The 20,932-nt window shown below is 41.9% G+C and overlaps 2 protein-coding genes across 2 annotated transcripts; both read right to left on the bottom strand.

The window, feature by feature from the left end:
- Positions 1-1,338: 1,338 nt before the first annotated feature.
- On the bottom strand, positions 1,339-12,203 carry slc8b1 (solute carrier family 8 member B1). The gene is made up of 15 exons (XM_084054598.1): positions 11,840-12,203; positions 11,064-11,216; positions 10,269-10,321; positions 9,241-9,298; positions 8,888-8,993; positions 8,448-8,615; positions 8,029-8,151; positions 7,769-7,843; positions 6,012-6,142; positions 4,459-4,600; positions 3,306-3,427; positions 2,751-2,904; positions 2,570-2,650; positions 2,269-2,333; positions 1,339-2,086 (listed from the first exon to the last, which is right to left on the bottom strand). The coding sequence occupies exons 1-15, from the start codon at positions 12,038-12,040 to the stop codon at positions 1,895-1,897; spliced, it is 1,824 nt and encodes a 607-aa protein (XP_083910724.1). The 5' UTR covers positions 12,041-12,203; the 3' UTR covers positions 1,339-1,894.
- Positions 12,204-12,562: 359 nt separating this feature from the next.
- LOC311044567 (acyl-CoA dehydrogenase family member 11) lies at positions 12,563-20,240 on the bottom strand. Its single transcript, XM_084056250.1, has 14 exons — positions 19,951-20,240; positions 19,587-19,810; positions 19,170-19,269; positions 18,917-19,034; positions 18,668-18,810; positions 17,677-17,829; positions 16,626-16,720; positions 16,403-16,502; positions 15,402-15,542; positions 14,955-15,047; positions 14,288-14,395; positions 14,015-14,186; positions 13,862-13,928; positions 12,563-13,737 (listed from the first exon to the last, which is right to left on the bottom strand). Exons 1-14 carry the CDS (start codon positions 20,230-20,232, stop codon positions 13,590-13,592), a joined length of 1,944 nt encoding a protein of 647 aa, XP_083912376.1. The 5' UTR covers positions 20,233-20,240; the 3' UTR covers positions 12,563-13,589.
- Positions 20,241-20,932: the final 692 nt, after the last annotated feature.

Genomic DNA, 20,932 nt, shown 5'->3' with positions numbered 1-20,932 from the left:
TGATGTGGCCATAGCTAAATGGTTAGAAAGCCTGCCTGGCAAACCATAAATTCCAGGTTTGATCCCAGGCCTCAGCAATGTGTCAAAGTGTCACTGAACAAGACATCGAAAAGAATAGTTCACCAAATAAATACTTATTTTCTATCAATTACACACTCCATGAAGCCTTGAATTCATGGAGATTTTTTGTGTTTGACACATTCCTGAGCACAGAGTACTCAGACATATTGGTTGGATGCATGGCACATATAATAGGCTATCACATTGTAGATTAGTAGGCGATAATTCCAATATTCACTATACATTCCTCATGTTTAAGCCTAACTGAATTATATATTTATGAACTTGCATATAAATTGTATATATTTTTCGACGACTTGTGCATTTAATTTGGCGGCAATACTTGCCACGCTTTCTCCCTGGGTCCATTTATTGCGGCCATGTTTCCTTTCTTGCTTATTATATATTTTACTTCCTCGTATGATTCCGGGGAGACATCAAATTTCTCTTTTGGGTGGCGGGAGTAATTGGTTTGACTCGAGACTCTTTTGGATCTTGAGTCTTGGGACTCAAGACTCAAATCCTGGAAATGGCAAATCAGCATGTGTCTGTCTCCCTGGGGTCTTGTTTCCCCCCGAGACTTTTCCCCGAGGATTACATCGCCTGCCCTAAATGTAATTCCTGGGAACGCCACTGTTCCATGAGCTGCTGCAGTGCTGCTGTTCAGCCACAGAGAAGAACGCCGCTCTGGGTTTTGGGCTCCATGATTGGTCAAGTTCAAGGATTCTGCTATGAAGCCTGGCTTTACCATCCTGGCTTGACAAGGTCTAGCTCGACAAAGTCGCTCCTTTTCAGCCTGGCTTGGCGTTCATGGAATGGAATAAACCAGGCTGTACGGACCAGACTTGTCAAACCTGGATTTGACTTAAATCCAGGCTTATTTAATTCTCCTTTCGTGTAATAGGCCCCTGTATGTTGACAGGGTGATGTGGTAATTTACAACCAGGCACAATATTTCAACACATTATACACACACAAGCACACATGCACACACAGTAATTTATTACCAAAGGCATAGTTTCCTTTTCTCAAAATAGTGGGTGGCATAGCTAACAAATGAAACAAACAACAGTCAAACAAACTGAATTAACAGTCTAATTAATGACTCTGAATACTTTGAATTGACGTTGATACTGATTACTGTCATGATGCATCATAATGTGTCAGCCTCTCACGCAAGCGTATCAAAAAATGAACGATTGGTCTGATATGTTATGGATATGCTATGCCGCCCCACTAAAATCAGCTTTGTGCCACCATAAAAAACACAAAGGCAAATACTGAACCAAAGTGATTTAATCAACATGTAGGTACCAAAGACTTATATTTACACAAGTAAAACATTTTTTTGTCAAAAGCAGCTTTGTGCCAGGATATTTAACATTACAGTTGATGTGTGCACTCTCTTGTTCAGCTGCTACAGCACCTCTGGTCAATACAAAGTAACGGTAAAGTAAAGGCACAATGTGATCTGGTTCAATGCTCCCTGAGGAGAACATCTTTTTGGCTGTGTTCCCAGGGCCATTCACGCCATTCCCATTTGTCCTGTATGTAAAAATGATCAGTGCCCTTAACATCAGCTCACATTGTTCACAACGGAACCAAGCTGTGCCCTTAAATATCTGTTTGGTCATTCACATTGATGCAGGTCTCCCTTGCAAAAATAGATATTTGATCTCAGGGGGACAAACCTAGTTAAATGGAGATAGTATGCATGATATCTACATGTACTTATTATTCCAGAATAAAGAGTACTTCTGAGCGAATAAGGTGTCCTCTGCTCCAGTGTGTCCACCAGTAAATGTACAAGACAGAGTCTCCATCTTGTCTTGGACTAGACAAGCTGGATCTTTCCAAACTCTGTAAGCAGTGCAACGACAAGAAAAACAGCATAGAAGACGATCAGGAAGATCCCGTAGGTCCGACCCAAATGGAACCGGCACAGTGGAACAATAACGAAGGAAAGGACTAAAGACAAACCCAGAGAACCTGCAAGAATCCAAGTCAACAAACCCTCTGGTTCCAACTGCAGAGGAGAAAACAACATAAGGAGCACGATGTGATGTCTGCTCATTCAACACAGCAACACAACACAGTTTAACCTCAATGCATGTCAAGTAGCCAAAACGTGTTTTTCTGTATATTTGTTCAAGGCCTGCAATGTGAGTCTTAAAAGAATACAGATTTGGGGTCGGATATGGACATTACCTGTACTTCAGCATGGCTATTAAACATCTGCCTTAGACAGCCAAGACCCACACCAAACAGCATATCTGATGGAAGCAGTTAAGGTTGACAGACAGACAATACCACAAGCTTGTGTAATGCATGTCCACAATAAAAAAATCATAACAAATATATATTTCATACTAAAGGATACTGAGGATGATGCCTCCGAAGCAGGCAGATATTGCCATTCTTGGTTGACAGTCATAATACCACAAGCTTGTGTAATGCATGTCCACAATATATATTTCATAACAAATATATATTTCATACTAAAGGATACTGAAGATGATGCCTCCGAAGCAGGCAGATATTGCCATTCTTGGGTAACCCTGACGCGCAATGGTGATATCAGAAAAACAATCTGAAAAGACATTTAATTAATACCAAACAGTAGGTCATTAGTTGAGTTCATTATAATCCCAAATATCTGGTAAAGGTGTGTATGCCTTGGTTAATCTTACCTCCTATACTGTTGCCCCAGGCCAGCAGGGTGAGTCCCAGCACAGTGTTACTGAGTCTCAGCACCACGCCCAACATGTGGAGAAGGCTGACCACCTCTGATGCTGCTGTGCTGATCAATATGGCACTCACCACAAAACCCAAAAGAGCAAACAGCTAGAAAAACAGCACAGGACAAGCATGTCATGTCAGACTGAGTACTTAACACAATCCGTAAAAGCATAGCTTATATAAGAATTTACTAATAGAGAAGTTTCTACTTTCTACAGGAAACCAAGCGGAGACATGTTAGATATAATGGACCTCGGACTCGAACACTGGTCCTCGCAACTCACAAGGAGCATGTGGCTAGAGCACTAACTGGCTGGGCCACAAGGCACCCCAAAGGCTTAGCCATAAGGCTGAGGGGTAAAATGATCTTGTCGTTGTCGCTTGACGAAAATGAATCAAATTCTATTTTTGATTGTTTCTGTCAAGCATCTATCATCAAAAGACAATTATGCTTAACCAGATACTACAGGCTTTATGAGACCTTTATCCGCATCCACGTTACTTACTGGGTGATAGGTGGGAGGACAGTCGTTGGTGGTGGTACAGAAAATGATGGCAGAGAAGAACATGCCCAGGAGAAGAATCAGGAGCCAGAGGGGAAACTCCCCCTGGATCATATATTCAGCATCTAGACACAAAGCAAGAGGATGAGGGAGAGCAACATATTAAGGATGAAGAGGATAGGTGTGATATTTGCAGCACCTCTATGACTTTCTTAGTTTTTAGGGCGTGGCTCCTTCAGAGGTGAGCCATCTGCCTCACATTTTAAGCTTTTGAAATAATTTACTTGAAGTCAACACTGGAGCCACACCGTTTCCATGTGGATCCTGAGACCCACACGATTCCATTTTGTTGTCGTAAATATTACAAGCCAATTTTAAGGAAATTCAGCTTTATCAGTACAGCGGAGAAAGATGACATGTTACACATATTATGAGCAGGATGCACACCAATAACAGTATGAGTATGTGTGCTACACATGAATTAATTAATTTGACGTCTGTTTCATTTAGGTGTTTCTGTGTGCCAGTATGAAGTGTATAGGAGTGTATGCTGGTACCCAGTAACACCTCAATGAAACATATCTACAATTCGTGTCATCATACCTTCAGCTTTGTTTACTCATCTATGACATGTCAAAAGGTCACTGTGAAAAGGGTCCATTAGTGACATAAGGATAAGGATAATTCCTTTTAACGGGTTGTTCATGAAAGTCCTTGCGGTCTTGTTTCCAATGAGAACCTGTGAGCAATTAGGGGTTAAGAGTCTTGCTCAGGGACAAAGTTCATTTCATCGACACATACGCTGGCCTGGCCTGGAATCGAACCTGGGGCAACCGGGTGCAATACGTTAGTCCGACAGCGCATTCCTCCGACAGCGCAGTGCTCCGACATTAAACAGTAAACCCGAACCAAACCCGCACCCTAACCCTAACCGCACGCGGATGCCACATAGTCGGAGAAAAGGTCTGTCGGATTAACGCATGCCTCCCGGGGCAACCAGGGCCTCTGGCTCCCTAGGCGGGCTCACTAACCACTCAGCTATGGCCGCCCGACATACTGGCTCACACTAGAGAATATGAAAGTTAAGGGACTATGGTAGTAGGTCTTTCCCTTTCTCTTTGCGTAGGGAGGTGATAACACGCAACAGTGAACTTACATAATCCAGACTGGAAAGTGAGCACACACACCATTGGAGTGGTGATCAGATGGAGGCAGTTTAACGGCCGCCTCCAGTTCCTGTCTTCTTTATCAGGATCAACGACAGGGACACACAACAGAAGCAGAACCTCCAGTGGCATCTGGTGGATAGAGGGCATGGTTACAGCTTAACCGCCCACATAACACAATGGCAGAAGTAAATTTTCATTTTTCATTTTCACACTCAAGAGTTAAATTAACTCTCTGCATTTTGCTGTGTGAAAGAATTAGGGCCTTTCCCTTCTTTTTCTTTTTGGAACACAGATGCAATGATATGAATGGATTTCCGCAGCCTGGTCTGGCTGTGATAACTGTAACCTTGCATCACCAGGCTTTCTGCAGTATTCAGGCTTATCAGTACTGTATGTCTCCAGTGCATCAGTAGTGACCCTACCAAACTCAGCAGGCCCTATTAATCACCTTGCTTGCATCTCTGGACATGACATTGGCTCTATATTTCATGGGGACATACTGAATATACCCACCACACCTGCCAGACTGAGTGTCTCCACCAGGCCGAAGGTGTGGCCAAGACTACGTTTATGATTATGTTTTTGCCCTAGTCTGTGTGTGTGTGTGTGTGTGTGTGTGTGTGTATATGTGTGTGTGTGTGTGTGTGTGTGTGTGTGTGTGTGTGTGTGTGTGTGTGTGTGTGTGTGTGTGTGTGTGTGTGTGTGTGTGTGTGTGTGTGTGTGTGTGTGTGTGTGTGTGTGTGTGTGTGTGTGTGTGTGTGTGTGTGTGTGTGTATACAGCTAATTTCGGACACTCCCAGTAGGCCATGGGAGAATCTCCACTGACTCACTCCAGTTGTTTTACTGGTATACCAATCCGACATTCAGACATCCTGAGATTGACGTCACTGGATTCCCACGACTATAACAGCTGTCAGCTGATATATGTTTTATATACACAGATTTGTAAAAGAGCGTCGGAAAGGGTTCATGCATTAAATTACAACCTGGTATCCCAGTCACACACATGACATGTAATTTGTTCTTGTTTAAATAGGCCTCATGGTGGTGCAATAACTAGTTGCTTTACATTTTGACCTAGAACACTTGAACCGTAGGTCACACAATCAAATATTTTTCAAGACACAACTCTCCATAGGCCCATTTCAGATTAGTAGATTACTACATTTTCTGTCATTTTTAATTTCCTTTCCACACTTTTTGCTACTACCCTTACAGACTTTGTCCAAAACTCTCACAAATCGGTGCACATTCTCTGGAGTCATGTGATAAACTTTCTGATTGGCTATGATTTTCCAAAGTTTGCGTGAGGAGCCCATAAACAAATAAGCCAAGAATCATGAACGAATGATCTACCCCAAATTTGAATTACACGAGGGGCCTCTAAACACAGAGCCCAAAGCAATTTTACTTCAACCCATAGGGCCGCTACAAATGCTACAAATGTCCCTGTTTACAAATGTCCCCGTTTGTTGCAGAAACATAATTGTGCACCGCATGTAGTACACACACACACACACACACACAAACACTCACACACCTTCATGACTTTAAGGACTTTCCAGGACCAGGGCTTCCTCCTCCACTTCCTGTTGTCCACCGGGTTGAGGGAGCTCAGCAGAATCTGACTGGTCGACTCAGAGTACGGGAGGAGAGGCCTATATTCTGCATCTGAAATGCACACGTGCAAGGTAATAGCACTGAGTAACTACAGTCCGGTGTATATTAACTTATATTGTGGTGTCACAGCAGTGCTGCATTACCCCCATAGAAATAAACCTTACTTGTATTCAAAACTTGTTTTCATTACATAATGTTGATCATTGTTAGCACAGTGTGGCGGCACCTGCCACGCCAACATTTAACCACATGAACCCTAGCGTCCCAATTCTAGGCATGTCATAATAGGTAAACTTTTGGCAAAAATAGCAGATCAACGTGATATGTTGTGAGCTCACAGATCTACAGTTTTTGGCGATGAGATTTGGTGTAGAGGGGGAAAAAGGAGGGGACCAAGTATAGACCGTGGGGAACTGTGGTCAACAAAGTATGTAGTAGGGTATGGTTTAAATGGTTAACTGCAAATACTTGTATGAGCATGTGACAAATATAACATCTTGAAATGTGTAGAACAGTGATTTCCATTCAACAGCAATGCTGTGCTTCTGTGTCAAATACAGAAGAGGAAGTAATCAATTCATAGGGGCCTCCGTGACGCTTTGATCCATATGAGGCTTCTAACAAGCTAAGCTCACGACGGCTTCTACGAGCTCAAAAATAGCCGATCTACAAGCTCACAACGCATCGTGTTGCAATGCGTTGTGAGCTTGTAGATCTGCTATTTTTTAAACGTATTGAAAACCTTTGCCAATAATGACAAGTTCAAAATAGGGAAGCCTGTTTTTTCTTTTCTTTTTTTTTTATCCCACGTTTTTGTAACCCTTTTCAGCCGGTGCCAATTTTCTAAGTGATCCTGGGCACTACACTCCCCCCACCAGCCTAGGGAGCCCAGGGCCGAGCTCATGCCTCCTTCAAAAAAAATGCAGTTCGCTGGACTAATTTAAAACAGCCTTAAAAACTCACCTTTCTGGAGGCCAAAAGAGGAGGTAGTACCGTTTTGTACATGTTTTTTTTTTTTTTCCTGCATTTTTGTTTTGTTTGTACATATAGTGTTACTTATTCTGTATTTTTGTGTTCATATTTGAACTGTTTGGTTGCTACTATATATGTCTATGAATTGAATACCAAGGACCCCAATGGAAACAAGACCGCAATCAATCAATCAATCAATCCTTCAATGCATGTTGAAGGATTTTCCCCGGTAGGACGTAGCGTGTGGAGGGAACATGTTATTCCAACCAGTTCCCTTCCCCTCCATCAGGCGCCCCGGCTGTCATGGGGGAGGTGGTGTAGTGACCAGGATTACTACATGTTTTTGTGAGGGTATTATCTACCCTAGGAGACAGGGGGAGCATATGCAAACTCCACACAGAGTAGGCCCTTTCCCCAGCCCAACCTAGGGTATGGGCGCAGACGACGCGGAGGAGAAGACACGTCCCCAGCGCCCACAGCATCCCCGGCGGGAATCGAATCCAGGACCTTCTAGCTGTGAGGCGACAGCGCTACCGACAGCGCTACCGACTGCGCCACCGCGTGGGAAGCCTGGTTATTGAAATCAGGACACAACGGCTGCATAACTGCTCATACCGTCATACCGATGTTTTCAAATGTATTGACCAGACCGATAAAGTGTAGATTTAATACTTTTATAAAATATATAAAATATATGGTTCCTACCATATTCCTGCTGGATGCTCCCATTACCAATACCCATATAGGGGACCTCATCATCTGAGTCTGATGACTGGAACTCTAAAAAATTAAATAAATGGTGTTATGAATAGTCACCTCTTCTCTCTGTGTTTGTATGTGTGTGTGGACTGTCTGGCAGGCTTGGCCACAGTGTGTGTGTGTGTGTGTGTGTGTGTGTGTGTGTGTGTGTGTGTGTGTGTGTGTGTGTGTGTGTGTGTGTGTGTGTGTGTGTGTGTGCCTCTCACCTGGTGCCTGTGTCACCACAGTTGCACTGGGAACAGTTCCGTTGACAGATTGTTTTTGTCGGTTGTAGATGTATGCACTGATGATAACAGTGAATACATAAACCACGTAGAGGCCCAGGTATCCTACAGCAAGAAAGTATAATATATCCTTCTTCCAAACAAAGACGACACAATCTATTGTCAACAATGATGGGTCATGCTATGTGTGTGTGTGTGTGTGTGTGTGTGTGTGTGTGTGTGTGTGTGTGTGTGTGTGTGTGTGTGTGTGTGTGTGTGTGTGTGTGTGTGTGTGTGTGTGTGTGTGTGTGTGTGTGTGTGTGTGTGTGTGTGTGTGTGTGTGTGTGTGTGTTTGTGTGTGTGTGTGTGTGTGTGTGTGTTTGTGTGTGTGTGTGTGTGTGTGTGTGTCTATATGTACATACCCAGTGTCTCTCCCATTGATATGGTTCCTCTATAGAGGATGACAAATGTCCAAAACACTGCTGCCATGTAGAAGATGATGTCACGCAGGAAGGGCCGTGATGCCACAGTGAACGGCTTGACCAAGGACACGCTCCCTGCGACTACAGTGGTAACGAATATACCAGCTCCTACACACGGACAGGGACGAGACATAAGAGTCAAATGGGACACAAAGGAAGGACATACAGCATGTTAACCCCTTTGAACCTGGCGTCCCTATTTTGGGCATGTCATTATAGGCAAAAAATGAAATAGCGAAAATTGCAGATCTGCAAGCTCACTCCGCATTGCGATGTGATGCGTTGTGAGCTTGTACATCAGCTATTTTTTGCTATTTGTTGTACGTGGTTAAATCGCTCGGTGTGTAACTGTGTATGTGTGTATGTGTCTCCTTGCGTACCAAACAGTGCCCCAACAGCCAGTCCAGCGGTGTGTGGGCGGGAGAAAGCCGCCATGGCACTGAAGATGTCTGGAGCTCCATTTCCGAATGCCAGAAATGTCACCCCCTTAGCGGACGTATCAGTCAAGCAAAATGCACAAATTAAAAAAAAAGAAAAATATTCAAAAATTTCCAGTCAGGACTGCGATTGAGAGGTAAGACTGTAATCTGAGAAGTTCCCACTGACAGAGGAAGTATGACGGTCAGTCAACAATTAAACTGCAATACACTCACTGATGAGGAACTGATACCAGAATAGGTGGGAACTTCATCATAAAGGAATGGTTGTTTTATCACAAGCACACAAAGGATACAGCCACGTTGTGAGTGAGTCGCAGGGAAGTGGAGATAGCCGAGAGATTGGGACAGAAACTGTAGAGAAACATCAAATGAGTAACTGAAATACTCTACAGTGTATAAATGCATTTGTACACTCTTGGAGTTAAAAAATTGAAAAATGAACACTGTGTATTCTACTGTGCAGCAACACAACAAGTAAATGAACAGCATTCAGCAGTGGAAAACACTCTCATATTTGAAGTATTTATTAACCAAATCCAATTACCCACCGGCCTGTCCACTGAAGTATACAGCAAAAACCTCAGTGTTCATTTAACTGTAAGAGTGTACAAAATGTAACCAAATGGACCCGTTAATATCAATTTGGTTCTATTTGTATACACTCTGTGGGTTACAAATGAATAACTCAACACTGAGGAGTTTGCTGTACAGAGTATGTTCATGGTCTACTAAGCTTACCGATGTCATAATGATTTTGTCTGTGTGTCTCCCTTTGTGGGAATATAATTTGCATTCTCACAACTCAGGTAGTTTGATGACAACAACAAAAAACTTTCACTGCAGTCATGTGATCCGTTTCCATGTGATTACAAAGCGGCCCTAAAGATTACGTTCAGCTTTTGGCTGGTGTGTGTGCTTGCACGAGCGATAAAGAGTGTCCCTGTGACCACAGACTTGACCACAAACAATATATAATCAATGGGAATGGAATATTGCATTAGGCTGTGACTTTGGGTATATACTCTGCAATGTAGGGCATGCGCTGGCACAGAAACCTAACTACAAGTACAACTAATAATGGCTTATTCGTCACACTGACGAAGGCTGGATAGCCAAAATGTTTGTCCTTCATTATAAAGACATGTAGAAGAAATAAAAAAGTTAACTCACTCTTGTCATTCTGAGTGCGACCCATTACTTTTGTAAATGTTATTGGTCTAAGTCAAGAGGATATCACACCAGAGGAGACAGAGCGCAGTGGTAACAAAAAGTTTATCTATGGATAGTGGATAACAATTACAGCAACAAGAGAGATGCTTACAACTTAGACGCAGTGAGTCCCAGGATAATGAACAGGAAGAGGAGCCACATAATCTGTAGGGAGGATGTGGAAGATAAAGAATGTCAGACACTTCTGTTCTCTTCAGCAAGTTTCATTTATGTACTACTACTAGAAAACAAGAACTGAGATTTATAAGCACTCAGGTGTTGTATCTGAAATAGGATAAGCATACACATTAAAAAAAAATCTATTTAACCAGTGCTGGACAAAAATACATACAATGAAAAATAAGAGATGTCTGCACACTGCACTGTAGCTCCCATGGAGTGACATTCTTTCCCTGGGAGCTACAGTGTGATGGTTTATGTGTAGACTTGAATGTCAAGCAAAGATTTAATTCCACAGCCTGTTTGCTGCATTCAATATTTTCAAATTTCAGCTAAGAATTTCAGCTAGTTATTTTGACATTAAGTGAGTTCCATTAATACATTCACTTACAACTTCACTACTCACCAAGTGAGCACATGACTGAGCCCAGTAAAGAAATGTGACTGACCGCAGTCGTTTTCTGCTGTGTACTCAAGAGTAATTCATTGTCATGGATGGAATTCTGTAGTTTGCTGCATAATCAACTGCTATATAACAGGAACGTGTATGACACCCACCCCAAGACCATGCTCTCTCTCTCTCTCACACTCTCTCACACACACACACACACACACACACACACACACACACACACACACACACACACACACACACACACACACACACACACACACACACACACACACACACACAGAGTGATGGTGAGAGACACACAGGAAGGCTTACACAGAGAGTGATGGTGAGAGGTGTGAGGTTGGGGGGAAGCAGGCAAAAGGCCAGTTCGAGGTAGTTGATGAAACCATCTTCCATAATGCAGTCTGGTGTGTTTTTCACAAACGCACAGCGTTCTGTAGCATTGAGGTTCATTACAAGGTCACACTGAGAAAAATAAAACAAACAAACAAACACGTCACACACACACAATTGACTTTCAGGTTCTTTGACCTGATAAGGATGGTAACAGGATAGGTGGGCACTGGCAGTCTGGGCAACAAGGAAGAGTTGGCAGTTAGAACATGCATTCGACAATTAAGGTCTAAATACAATAGCTACAAAACCTGTATATCCAGTCATTTTGGGGCATAAACAAGGTGAAGGTTAAATGTATACTTTATATTACTTAAGACCATTTATCACAAAAACAATTGGGACAAAATAGCTAATTTTACATCGAGGTGCCCAGATGTCCCTAGTAGCCTGCTGTATCCAATATATGTAGTCAATTACATAATGTATTAATAATAAATGAAATTGCTACGATTTCATAATAATAAACACAAGTGGCACAAGTTGAACTTCTGGTCTGGGGACACCTACCACCACCCCACGTGACAGCTGTGAAAAAACACTGACAGTGACAACCTGCCAGGGGCTTGCACAATGTTATTATAAACAAAACCAATGAACACTTAAAGCAATTAAGCGTAGGCTACATGAGTAAACGTGTCAATTCAATTCGGACGGGCAATCATAACAAGTCTAATTTAATTTCTCTCACTAACCTCATCCGTCGTTCCTTGAGACATCGCTGTGCGTCTGTCTGCAGAGCTCCAATAAACTGCTCCTCCGATCCCAGAACGCTTAGTGAGAACATGGATGTCACTGTCACTGTCAGTGGAGACTGACGACACATGATGTTCATGACACAAAAACACCAGCGAAACGGAGAGTAACACACTCCGTGAAGTCATAATTCGCTTCATCCGGGAGCCACTTCTTCCATTCCCTTTAAAGAACAGCTGCACTACTCCTCCCGGGCGAAATATGTCATTGTATTGTGTTCAATCTGCGTGTGCTCCATTTAAAATAAGAGTGGTGTGTTGTAGCCTTGCTTCTTCTCTGAGACTCTGTATAAACAAACGTCCGTGTACATTCTGTACACAAACCCACTTCATTGAAACCCCGCCTGCTTTTTTCCCCCCTAGACTTGACGTTGCAACACTTCCAGAGCTCAGTCCCTCCCTCTGTCTCCTTTGCACCTTAGAGCAGTTTATATTAATAGAACATACTGAGCCAGCCAGCCGTGCTCTTGTTTGTTTTTCTTGGTTCATATGGCAACTTCAGCTATAATTATGCGTGATGCAATTAAATATTTTGTCTCTGATTGAATACACAGGACCACAATGGAAATAAGCCCTCAGGGCTTTTTGTGTTATCCTTTTAGCGCCATTGTGTAATCATACCACTGTACTATTTGCAAACTGTTAAAGTATTCAATCAATCAATCAAAGTCAACATTCTGTTTATTGTGCTGTTAATTGAGTGAACAAAAAGGTCAGGGTAGCATATATAATGTATATGTAGCTATTTACCAGTGTTCTTGGATGTGAAAATCAAAATCACACAAGAATAACCATTTATTGGGTCAAGGATGTGCTGTCCTTTATACCATTAGAAAAGCTCAGGTACAACAGATACAAATCTCGCCAAAAATGTATAAAGGCCTGGTCCCCTTTTATTGAATTCACCCTTTATCTATCTTTTCCTACAACTATTGGAAGTGATACTGTATTTTGACTGAATACGTGTTTTTCCTATCATGAGGTATACCTTTTGTTTGTTCCTGTTTACTGTGGTTTCTAGAAATATTTGTCACTCTTTTTCTGACTGTACTTGTTTGTGTGGTAGCCCATATTTGCCAAATCAATTGCACAATTGTCTGGTCTGGATGCGCTAAACCCCCTTAAGCTTATTAAGGCTTTTTCATTTTTAAATTTTAATTTCATTAATTTTTTGTTTATTTTATGTTCAATTCCTAGTTCAAATGATGTACTGCTCCCGTATTTTATTTATTTTCTCCCATTTATAAATGTTGTTTTATTGTTGTAATTTTATTTTCTGTGAGGGAACCGGGGAGGGTGGGGTATATGTGGGGTTGTATGTCTTGAAAAATGAAAATCCTATAAATAAATAAAAGAATAACCATTTATATACAAAGCTACTTGCAGAAATAAGGGCAGTTAGGCAGTATTATAATACAAATATTTCATTAACAACAATGCACTCAGCAGAGTGCAGACCTCTCCCATGGCCTAAAAGCCTCCCCAGTTTTCTCATTTTTGGCCTGATGTTGGTGCTATAGAAAAGATCACAGGGCATATAAATCAACAGTTTAAGAGGTGAAAAGATACAGTCATTTGAACATTAACAGCTTATTCAGAGAAGGACAACCTCAATCTAACACTCTCATTGTACAAAATGTATACACTAAAGATCCTACCGCAAAAGATCAAACTAAATATAGTGTATTTTCTACACGGCTATGAAAGGTTCTTGGATGGACGTCCAGTCTAGAGTTGGTCGCTCATATACCAACGCAGCATCTTGTGGAGGAGTCTTGGCATTGTACCAGTTTCTAGCCTCGTTGGTCAACACTGGACATAAGTCCTGCTCACACCACCTGAAATATCAATTCACTTCATTAGCTGAGTTATAAACCCACAAAATTATGTGCATGCTCTTTGTGGCAACAATGAAATAAGTTTCATTATAGGAAATTCAATGAATGCATGACTTATTTGTACCTGAGAGCAGCATACGTATCAGATGGGGAAGCTCCTTTCCAAGAGGCATGGTCTATGAGTAGAGCACCTGAAATAAACATACAACAAGTTTTTAAAGGAATGTATAACACATTTTCTGCTTGTTTGTGTGTAATGTAGGTACGTATTAAATACCCATGTATATGCGAGCCAGGCTGTATGCCAGATCTCTAGCTGCCAGCTCTAGGTAGCTGGGGGGTCTGGTAGCTGCAGCCTGTACAAAGTCCCCCAGTCCAGAAAGGGCGCCATCTACTGCTTTAATGGCTGGGGCCAGGGATGGTACACCAGAAGCTGCTGCTAGTAGGGACTACAAAATAGCTGCATATTAAATTCCTGTTCTAGTCAAAGAATATTATAGGTCATTATAATCGCTGAATCAAGGTTGGGGTTGTTTTCTTTATCGCTGACCTTGGTGTGGGTGAAATAGGCCTGAAGAACCAGTCCTGAACTACGAGCCACGCAGCGCAGCACATCCAGAGACAAAACATTTGTGGTTCCTTCCCATATACTCAACACCTGACAGAGGTAGGGAGAGACTTCATGAAAACAAGAACACTTTCATCAAAATAGAAGTATTTTTTAATGCATCTTAAAGCATTCATTGCAATATTCAAGCATTATTCTATGTTTGGTGGTACGTTCTGGAATTTTCATGCCCTTCCATGCACATACATGGAAAGTCACAGGCATGGAGAGCAGCCAGTGAAGACCGTAGACATACTACAGTACAGGGGCAGCCGCAACAATGACATCAGAAAAGCATTAAAAAGAGGAGCTGGGGTGGAGGTGAGTTTAACAAGAGCTTGCAGGTGGGTATGCGTGAATGGGCAAGATGAAGCAAAACATAAGTTAAAGATCGCTCCATAGAGTGAAAGGCCAATGACGCGTTAGCTGACAGAGGAGAATTCACAGGAGTCAGCTGATGAAGCAGATTTGCAGGAATCAGCGCTTACCAGAACTAACACTATTTATGTTCTATTTATGTAAAAACTAAAATGCATTACCCCCCTATATAAAAAGGAGGCTTGTTTATACATAAATAAACATCATTCTCACCTACAGTGTATCACCTCACCTGAGCATCCCTAAGAATTCCAGGTAATCCTGTGTCCTCAATGTAGCCCTGACCACCAAAGCTTTCCAACCCCTCTGAAACCACAGCAACTGCCTGACAATGGACACAAAGGGTAAAGAAGGAGAAATCAGTATTACTACAGTCACTGAAAGCAGTTCACTCAAAATGTTTTATTATCTTCAACCTGCCAGTGTGTTATGTCGACAAAGAAACTGGCACGAGGGTGAGTAGATACATTTTTTGGATGAACTATAACTTAACTCCATTAACCTTATGTTAAAAAGAAATCTTAAAAAATAGCGAAAGTAGCTTATCTACAAGCTCACAACACGCTGTGACGCATTGTGAGCTTGTAGACCGTCTACTTTCGCTATTCGCTGTATGATGATGTATATAGGGCTTAAGTGGTTAAACTTTATGGCATGTTTGTATGACTGCACTTTGCACCTGTTTCCCAGTGTAGAGCTTGACCACTGGTGTGAGCAGGCGTAGAAGGTGTGTGTCTAGCTGGGATGCCAGGCCAGCTTCTTCTCGGCCCAACAGACGACACACGTCCATCACCAGCAGAAATGCCCCACGGGTCTCCACCTACAGGAGAGAGGGACGAGTCGAGGACAGAAAGAGACATCGGTGCAGAATAATCTGAAAATTTGTTTGTACTCGGACTACATGTAAAATGCTATATTTAAATCCCTCAGTTCTTTGGTCTGTTGTGATTTCATGGCTCATCGTCTGTGTTTTGTTCTTAGATCTGCTGCAGTTAAAGGGATAGTTCACCCCAAAAACTTTTTTTTTTGTTTTGGTCGCATTCCTAAGCAAATAATTTGATGACCAGCGGACCGGTAGGCAGCGGTTCTGGTAGGAGACACAAAGGAGACTCTTTGTGTCTCTACTTGGTAAACGTATAGACAGAGGAACTATGACCCGCCAGTTGACAGGTGACCACTAATTAGAACCTGACCAATATATCGGTCTGGCTGACATATCGGCCATTCATTTACTTTTTTGACGACATCAATATCGGCAGTTGTGCAGCCAATGTGTACTGATTTTTCACCACTTTCAACCTGGCTTCTCTATTTTGGGCATGTCATTATAGGTGTAAGTTTTCAAAAATACATCTCTCAACTGGGACATGCCAGTGAGACATTACTTCATGTCCTTCAACCAACAGACGACCAAGTAGTAGATTGGCAATTTTTCTCAAACTAGAGGTTTTGGGCGTAGCTGCATTGGGAATAATATGGTTATGGCCGAGTCATAGTGACATGAGCGTGACGATGTGGGCCTCCCAATTTTAATATAGGATAGAAACTTTAAACAAATCTATGTTTTTCAAATTGATTGGAAAACCTTTTTATTTTTAACAAAGTATCGGTCAAAATATCTGTGGTCCATCGGACCAAAAATCAGGCATGGGTCAACATCTACTACTAATGCCAGCTTACCTCCATTCTAGCAAGTGTCTGCATGTGGAGTGTGTGGTCTGCAAGGAGCTTCCCAAAGGCAGTGCGACGAGTGGCATAATCACGAGCCAAATGGACCACCCTGAGAGACACGATTGCATGTTTAATCAGCTTAAACAGATGACACAGTAATATGATCTACAATCATTGCAACTCCAGAACAGTGGGTGCACACACAGTAGTATAGCCAGGATGGACATAATACCTTCTCATGGCTGCTGCTGCAGAGATGCTATTATGGATTCTGGTCACAGTCAACATGTTAGCTATGGAGGCCACGCCTCTCCCTTCATCTGACAACTGTACATAAAGGAGAGGGAATGAAGATGAGAAGTCTTCTGACATTCTTCGTTAGTATACACACAGTATATAATTCCATGGTACATATCTATCTTCTAGTACAGTCAAGTTAAGTCGAGTTGATTTCTATAGGCCTTAGTCAGTAACTGTCTCAAAAGATTTGACAGGCTCACATTTTGTAAAGGAAATACAATGACACCCCCTGTCCATAGACCCTCAGTTGGTGAGGAAATGTTCCCCAGAAAAGAAAAGCTTCAGGAAGGATCACAAAAGAGGCGATACCCTTCCAGGGCGGACAGGCGTGTAATAGGTGTCGAGTAGGTAATATCCGAAGGAAAACAAACTAAAGACTAAAAGTACACAGTGTTCTAGTAATTTCAATAGAAATTAGCTTGTTTATGTTGTTTGAATTTTTCTGTAGACATTCTACGAATTTTAAGCCAGCCACTGGTTTACAATTCGTAGAATGTTTACAGAAAAAATCATCAGCATGTGTTTCTTTCATAGTGTGACAAGCCACACTTGAACCCACCATACAGTACGTAACTTGTCACTGGCATAGCCAACAATCATTATTTTTGTTTTGTGTGTGATATCATTTTGTAGAGCTATCAGTGATAATGTTGTACAGATGCTACATTATTTTATTGCATTTCTATTCTTGCTATAAATAGCCATATGCTATTTGTATACCATTGTCAATATGTGCTATTTATATATTTACTATATTCTGAGTTTTGAATCTATTTATGGTTTTGTATCATTACTTTTATAATTATTATTATTTTATCCACAATGTTAAGGATGCTCTAAGTACAAGAACTGCAACGCAATGTTGTGACTGCTGTCTTGTAAGCATATGACAATAAAACCCTTGAACCTTGCATTTATGTATTTACTTCATAAGCCAGAAATAATTGCACTGACATAGAGATTATTGATGACATTTAATTTACCCTGTGTGCTGGCAGGCCATCAAGTAGCAACTCAGCAGTGGGCATCTGTCTGGTGCCCAGTTTGTCCTTTAGCCTCTGGACCTCTATACCCTTTAACTTCCCTTCCTCGTCTCGGCTCACCTCTGCATAGAACAGAGACAACCCCCTGCTGCCCTGAAGGGTGGAAACATGAATACTCAGTCTTTGATGAGAAACAACCAGTAATTAGAATGGTGCACCAAGTATGGTGCAAATCTCCACCAGGAGGCATGCCCTAATAGTCATGTACAGTATGCAGTGACATTTCAACATAGACATTAAAGTAGCATGCGATAACAACTTTTACATTGTCTCTATTGTCTGCCACCCTGTCTTTCTCATACACATTCATTGTCCACCCCTCTCTCATCTACTGTATCTCTCATATTTCTCAGTAATCCGCAAAGGCTGATTGTCAATTCCTTCGCCCACATGTAATGTCATTGACATTACAAGTGCAAAAATTGACAGTCATTTTTAAATTAAACGGAAAAGTAAAGGCATGAAGGATGAGATGTACACAGCTATACCTGAAAGGTGTGGCATGACTTGGCAGCATAGTCTCAGGATAGAAACCCCAGACCTGTGTGTGTGCTTGTGAATTCGCATGAAGCGGAGATATAGAAGATAGATGGATTGCTCTTTCAAACCATACACAACATATTTAACCTTACATTCAGTAGAGATGTCCTGATCAAAACATGTTATTTTCAGTGACATATTTGTCGTTGACTAATTTTCTTCTTTAGAACTGAGATCAAAGGCCTGCTGGTAGCAAGCACAAAACATATGATGCTGATTGGCACACACACACACACGCATGCACGCGCGTGTGTGGGAAAATGAATAATCTCCTGGTGGAGATAATTAGTAGAGAACTTTAGACTGTGAAATAGAAGTGATGGTGGTAAGCATTTGAGAGGCAAGGAGAGGGGCTGAGGTTTGAGTAGTGCTGCTGAACAGTGAGTGGTACCTGTGTAGTTGCCCCCTCTCCATCTTGGACTCTGGCCAGTGTGAGAGCCATGTCTGCATCTGTAGCAGAGGTGAACCATTTGAAGCCATGTAGTTTGTACGAACCATCTCCTTGAGGCACAGCCACCGTCTCCGTACCACTGGCTAGAGATGCGGACAGGGAGAGAGAAGGCAGGAAAGATGCCAACATTACTGGATTCTGGACCTATTAGGCAACAGACATTGTAGGATAAACAGTGTTATCACTGACCAACATCTGATCCTCCTTTTCGTTCAGTCATCCACTGTCCAGATGTCCAGAAACGTTCAGGGTCACGCGATGTCAAACGACTATAGGCTTCATCTACTGGCCATGACACACCTAGAGTCTACAAACACACAGTGAGTAAATCACTATTAAATCACACTGAACCCCTCAATTATTGCAAAGTATTGAAACTAGAGATACTGTAATCATTGGATTGTTGTGAGAAGAAGTATATTGTGATTTTCTTCTGACATACCTGGATGACTTTGGCAGCTCCATCGGTCATGGCCAGAGGACAAGTGTAGAGACCAGAAGAAGGCGAGTACAAATACAGCTTACTCATTTGGTATACACGGCTGAAACATAGAAACAAACATACACACATGCACAACTAGTGTGACTATGTTAGTTATGTATTTGTTGTTTCTCAACTAAATGTACGCTATTAGAATGCGTGATGGGAGATTTAGAAGAGGAGAGATTTACCATATAGGCTAGTAGTGCTATTGGAATCATGTATGGAATTGTTTGTATATTCAGCAATTGGGACAGAATTGAAGAAACCCCTCCCCAGCCAACCTTAACCACACCAAATCCATGCCTAAACTACATGTATAACTATTTGTTTGGTTGGGCCTTCCCCAAGTAAAAATGATGGGAAGAGTGCCCTCACCTCCATTCACCAAAGGCCTTCTCATAGCCAATGGCAACCAGACCCTCCTGTGCAGACAGGTCTTTCATCCGTTTCCAAGCAGGAGAAGTGATGATGTGATCAACTCTGCCACCCCAGGGGTCAAAGTGTTCCAGCCGTGGAGGAGTGACCTCACATTCCCGACCCCACCCATCCACCTCACTTGCCAGCTTCTCTCCAAAGGCATGCAAGTCTGAGAACACTGCCTGCGTGTGATACGCACAGACACACACAGGTTATTCTGAATATAGCCCATGTAGAAATGCAATAAGGGTCTTCATTGACCAGAAATAGTCAGACATCAGTAGTAGGTATAGTAGCCTAAAATTGAACTTGTGTTCCTCACCTCCTGGGGCAGGTTTCTTCTCAGATATCCTCTCAGAAGGGCATCTTCTAGAAAAGGATTCTTCAGCACTGGCTTGACTTGGAAGAATGGGCCTATCCTGGCTTTGGCGAATAATGGGTGGCCTTCTGCCTCCCAGAGTTGGTCTTCATGAGACCTTGTGCCATGTTGAACTGCACTGCTTGATCTGTTGTGCTGGAGTGGTCTGTGGACCCCCCAAACCGACCGGTGACAGCCTGCACCTCTGTAGCGGTTGAGGAGTGCTGCTGCTGGACACGCTGACATTTCTCAGGGAAACTGAGCAGTGGTGGAAAAAGTACTCAAATCAAATGTTTTACTTAAGTAAAAGCAACAATACTGTAATGTATAAATACTGTTACAAGTAAAAGTCCGGAATTCAACATTTACTTGAGTAAAAGTACAAGAGTATTGGTATCAAAATGTACTTAAAGTACCAAAAGTATAAAGTACTCATTATGCAGAACGTCCCATTTCACAAGTTTTAAAATGTATACAATTTTTTTTTTGAAATAGGCGATCTACAAGCTCACAATGCGATGCAAATCATGCATGCATTGTGAGCTTGTAGATAGATAGTCTATTTTCCAATGGCCAAAATGTATATAGCTGTAATCTGTAATGTATGTTTTGTAATAATAATCTAAATCTACAAAGTAACACTAGTAACTAAAGTTTTTAAATAATAGTGGAGTAAAAGTTTAATATTTGTCTGAGATGTAGTGAAGTAGAAGTACTGAAATTGTTAATACTCCAGTAAAGTAAAAAATACTAATAAATTGTACTTAAGTACAGTACTTGAGTAAATGTACTTAGTTACTTTACACCACTAAAACTGAGAGAACCCTAGCACCAACCTCTCCCTCCGCTAAATAGCTCCAACATGAGGTCCCACTATAGCGGTTACTGGCAGCGGTAGTCTGTCCAAACGGTCTGTAGATCACCTTTTTTGCCACATCGTATCCAA

This window comes from Gymnoscopelus microlampas (genome assembly GCF_963454915.1).
Source record: "Gymnoscopelus microlampas genome assembly, chromosome: 4".
Classification (NCBI taxonomy): domain Eukaryota; kingdom Metazoa; phylum Chordata; class Actinopteri; order Myctophiformes; family Myctophidae; genus Gymnoscopelus; species Gymnoscopelus microlampas.
This window is presented reverse-complemented; position numbering and strand designations above follow the sequence as displayed.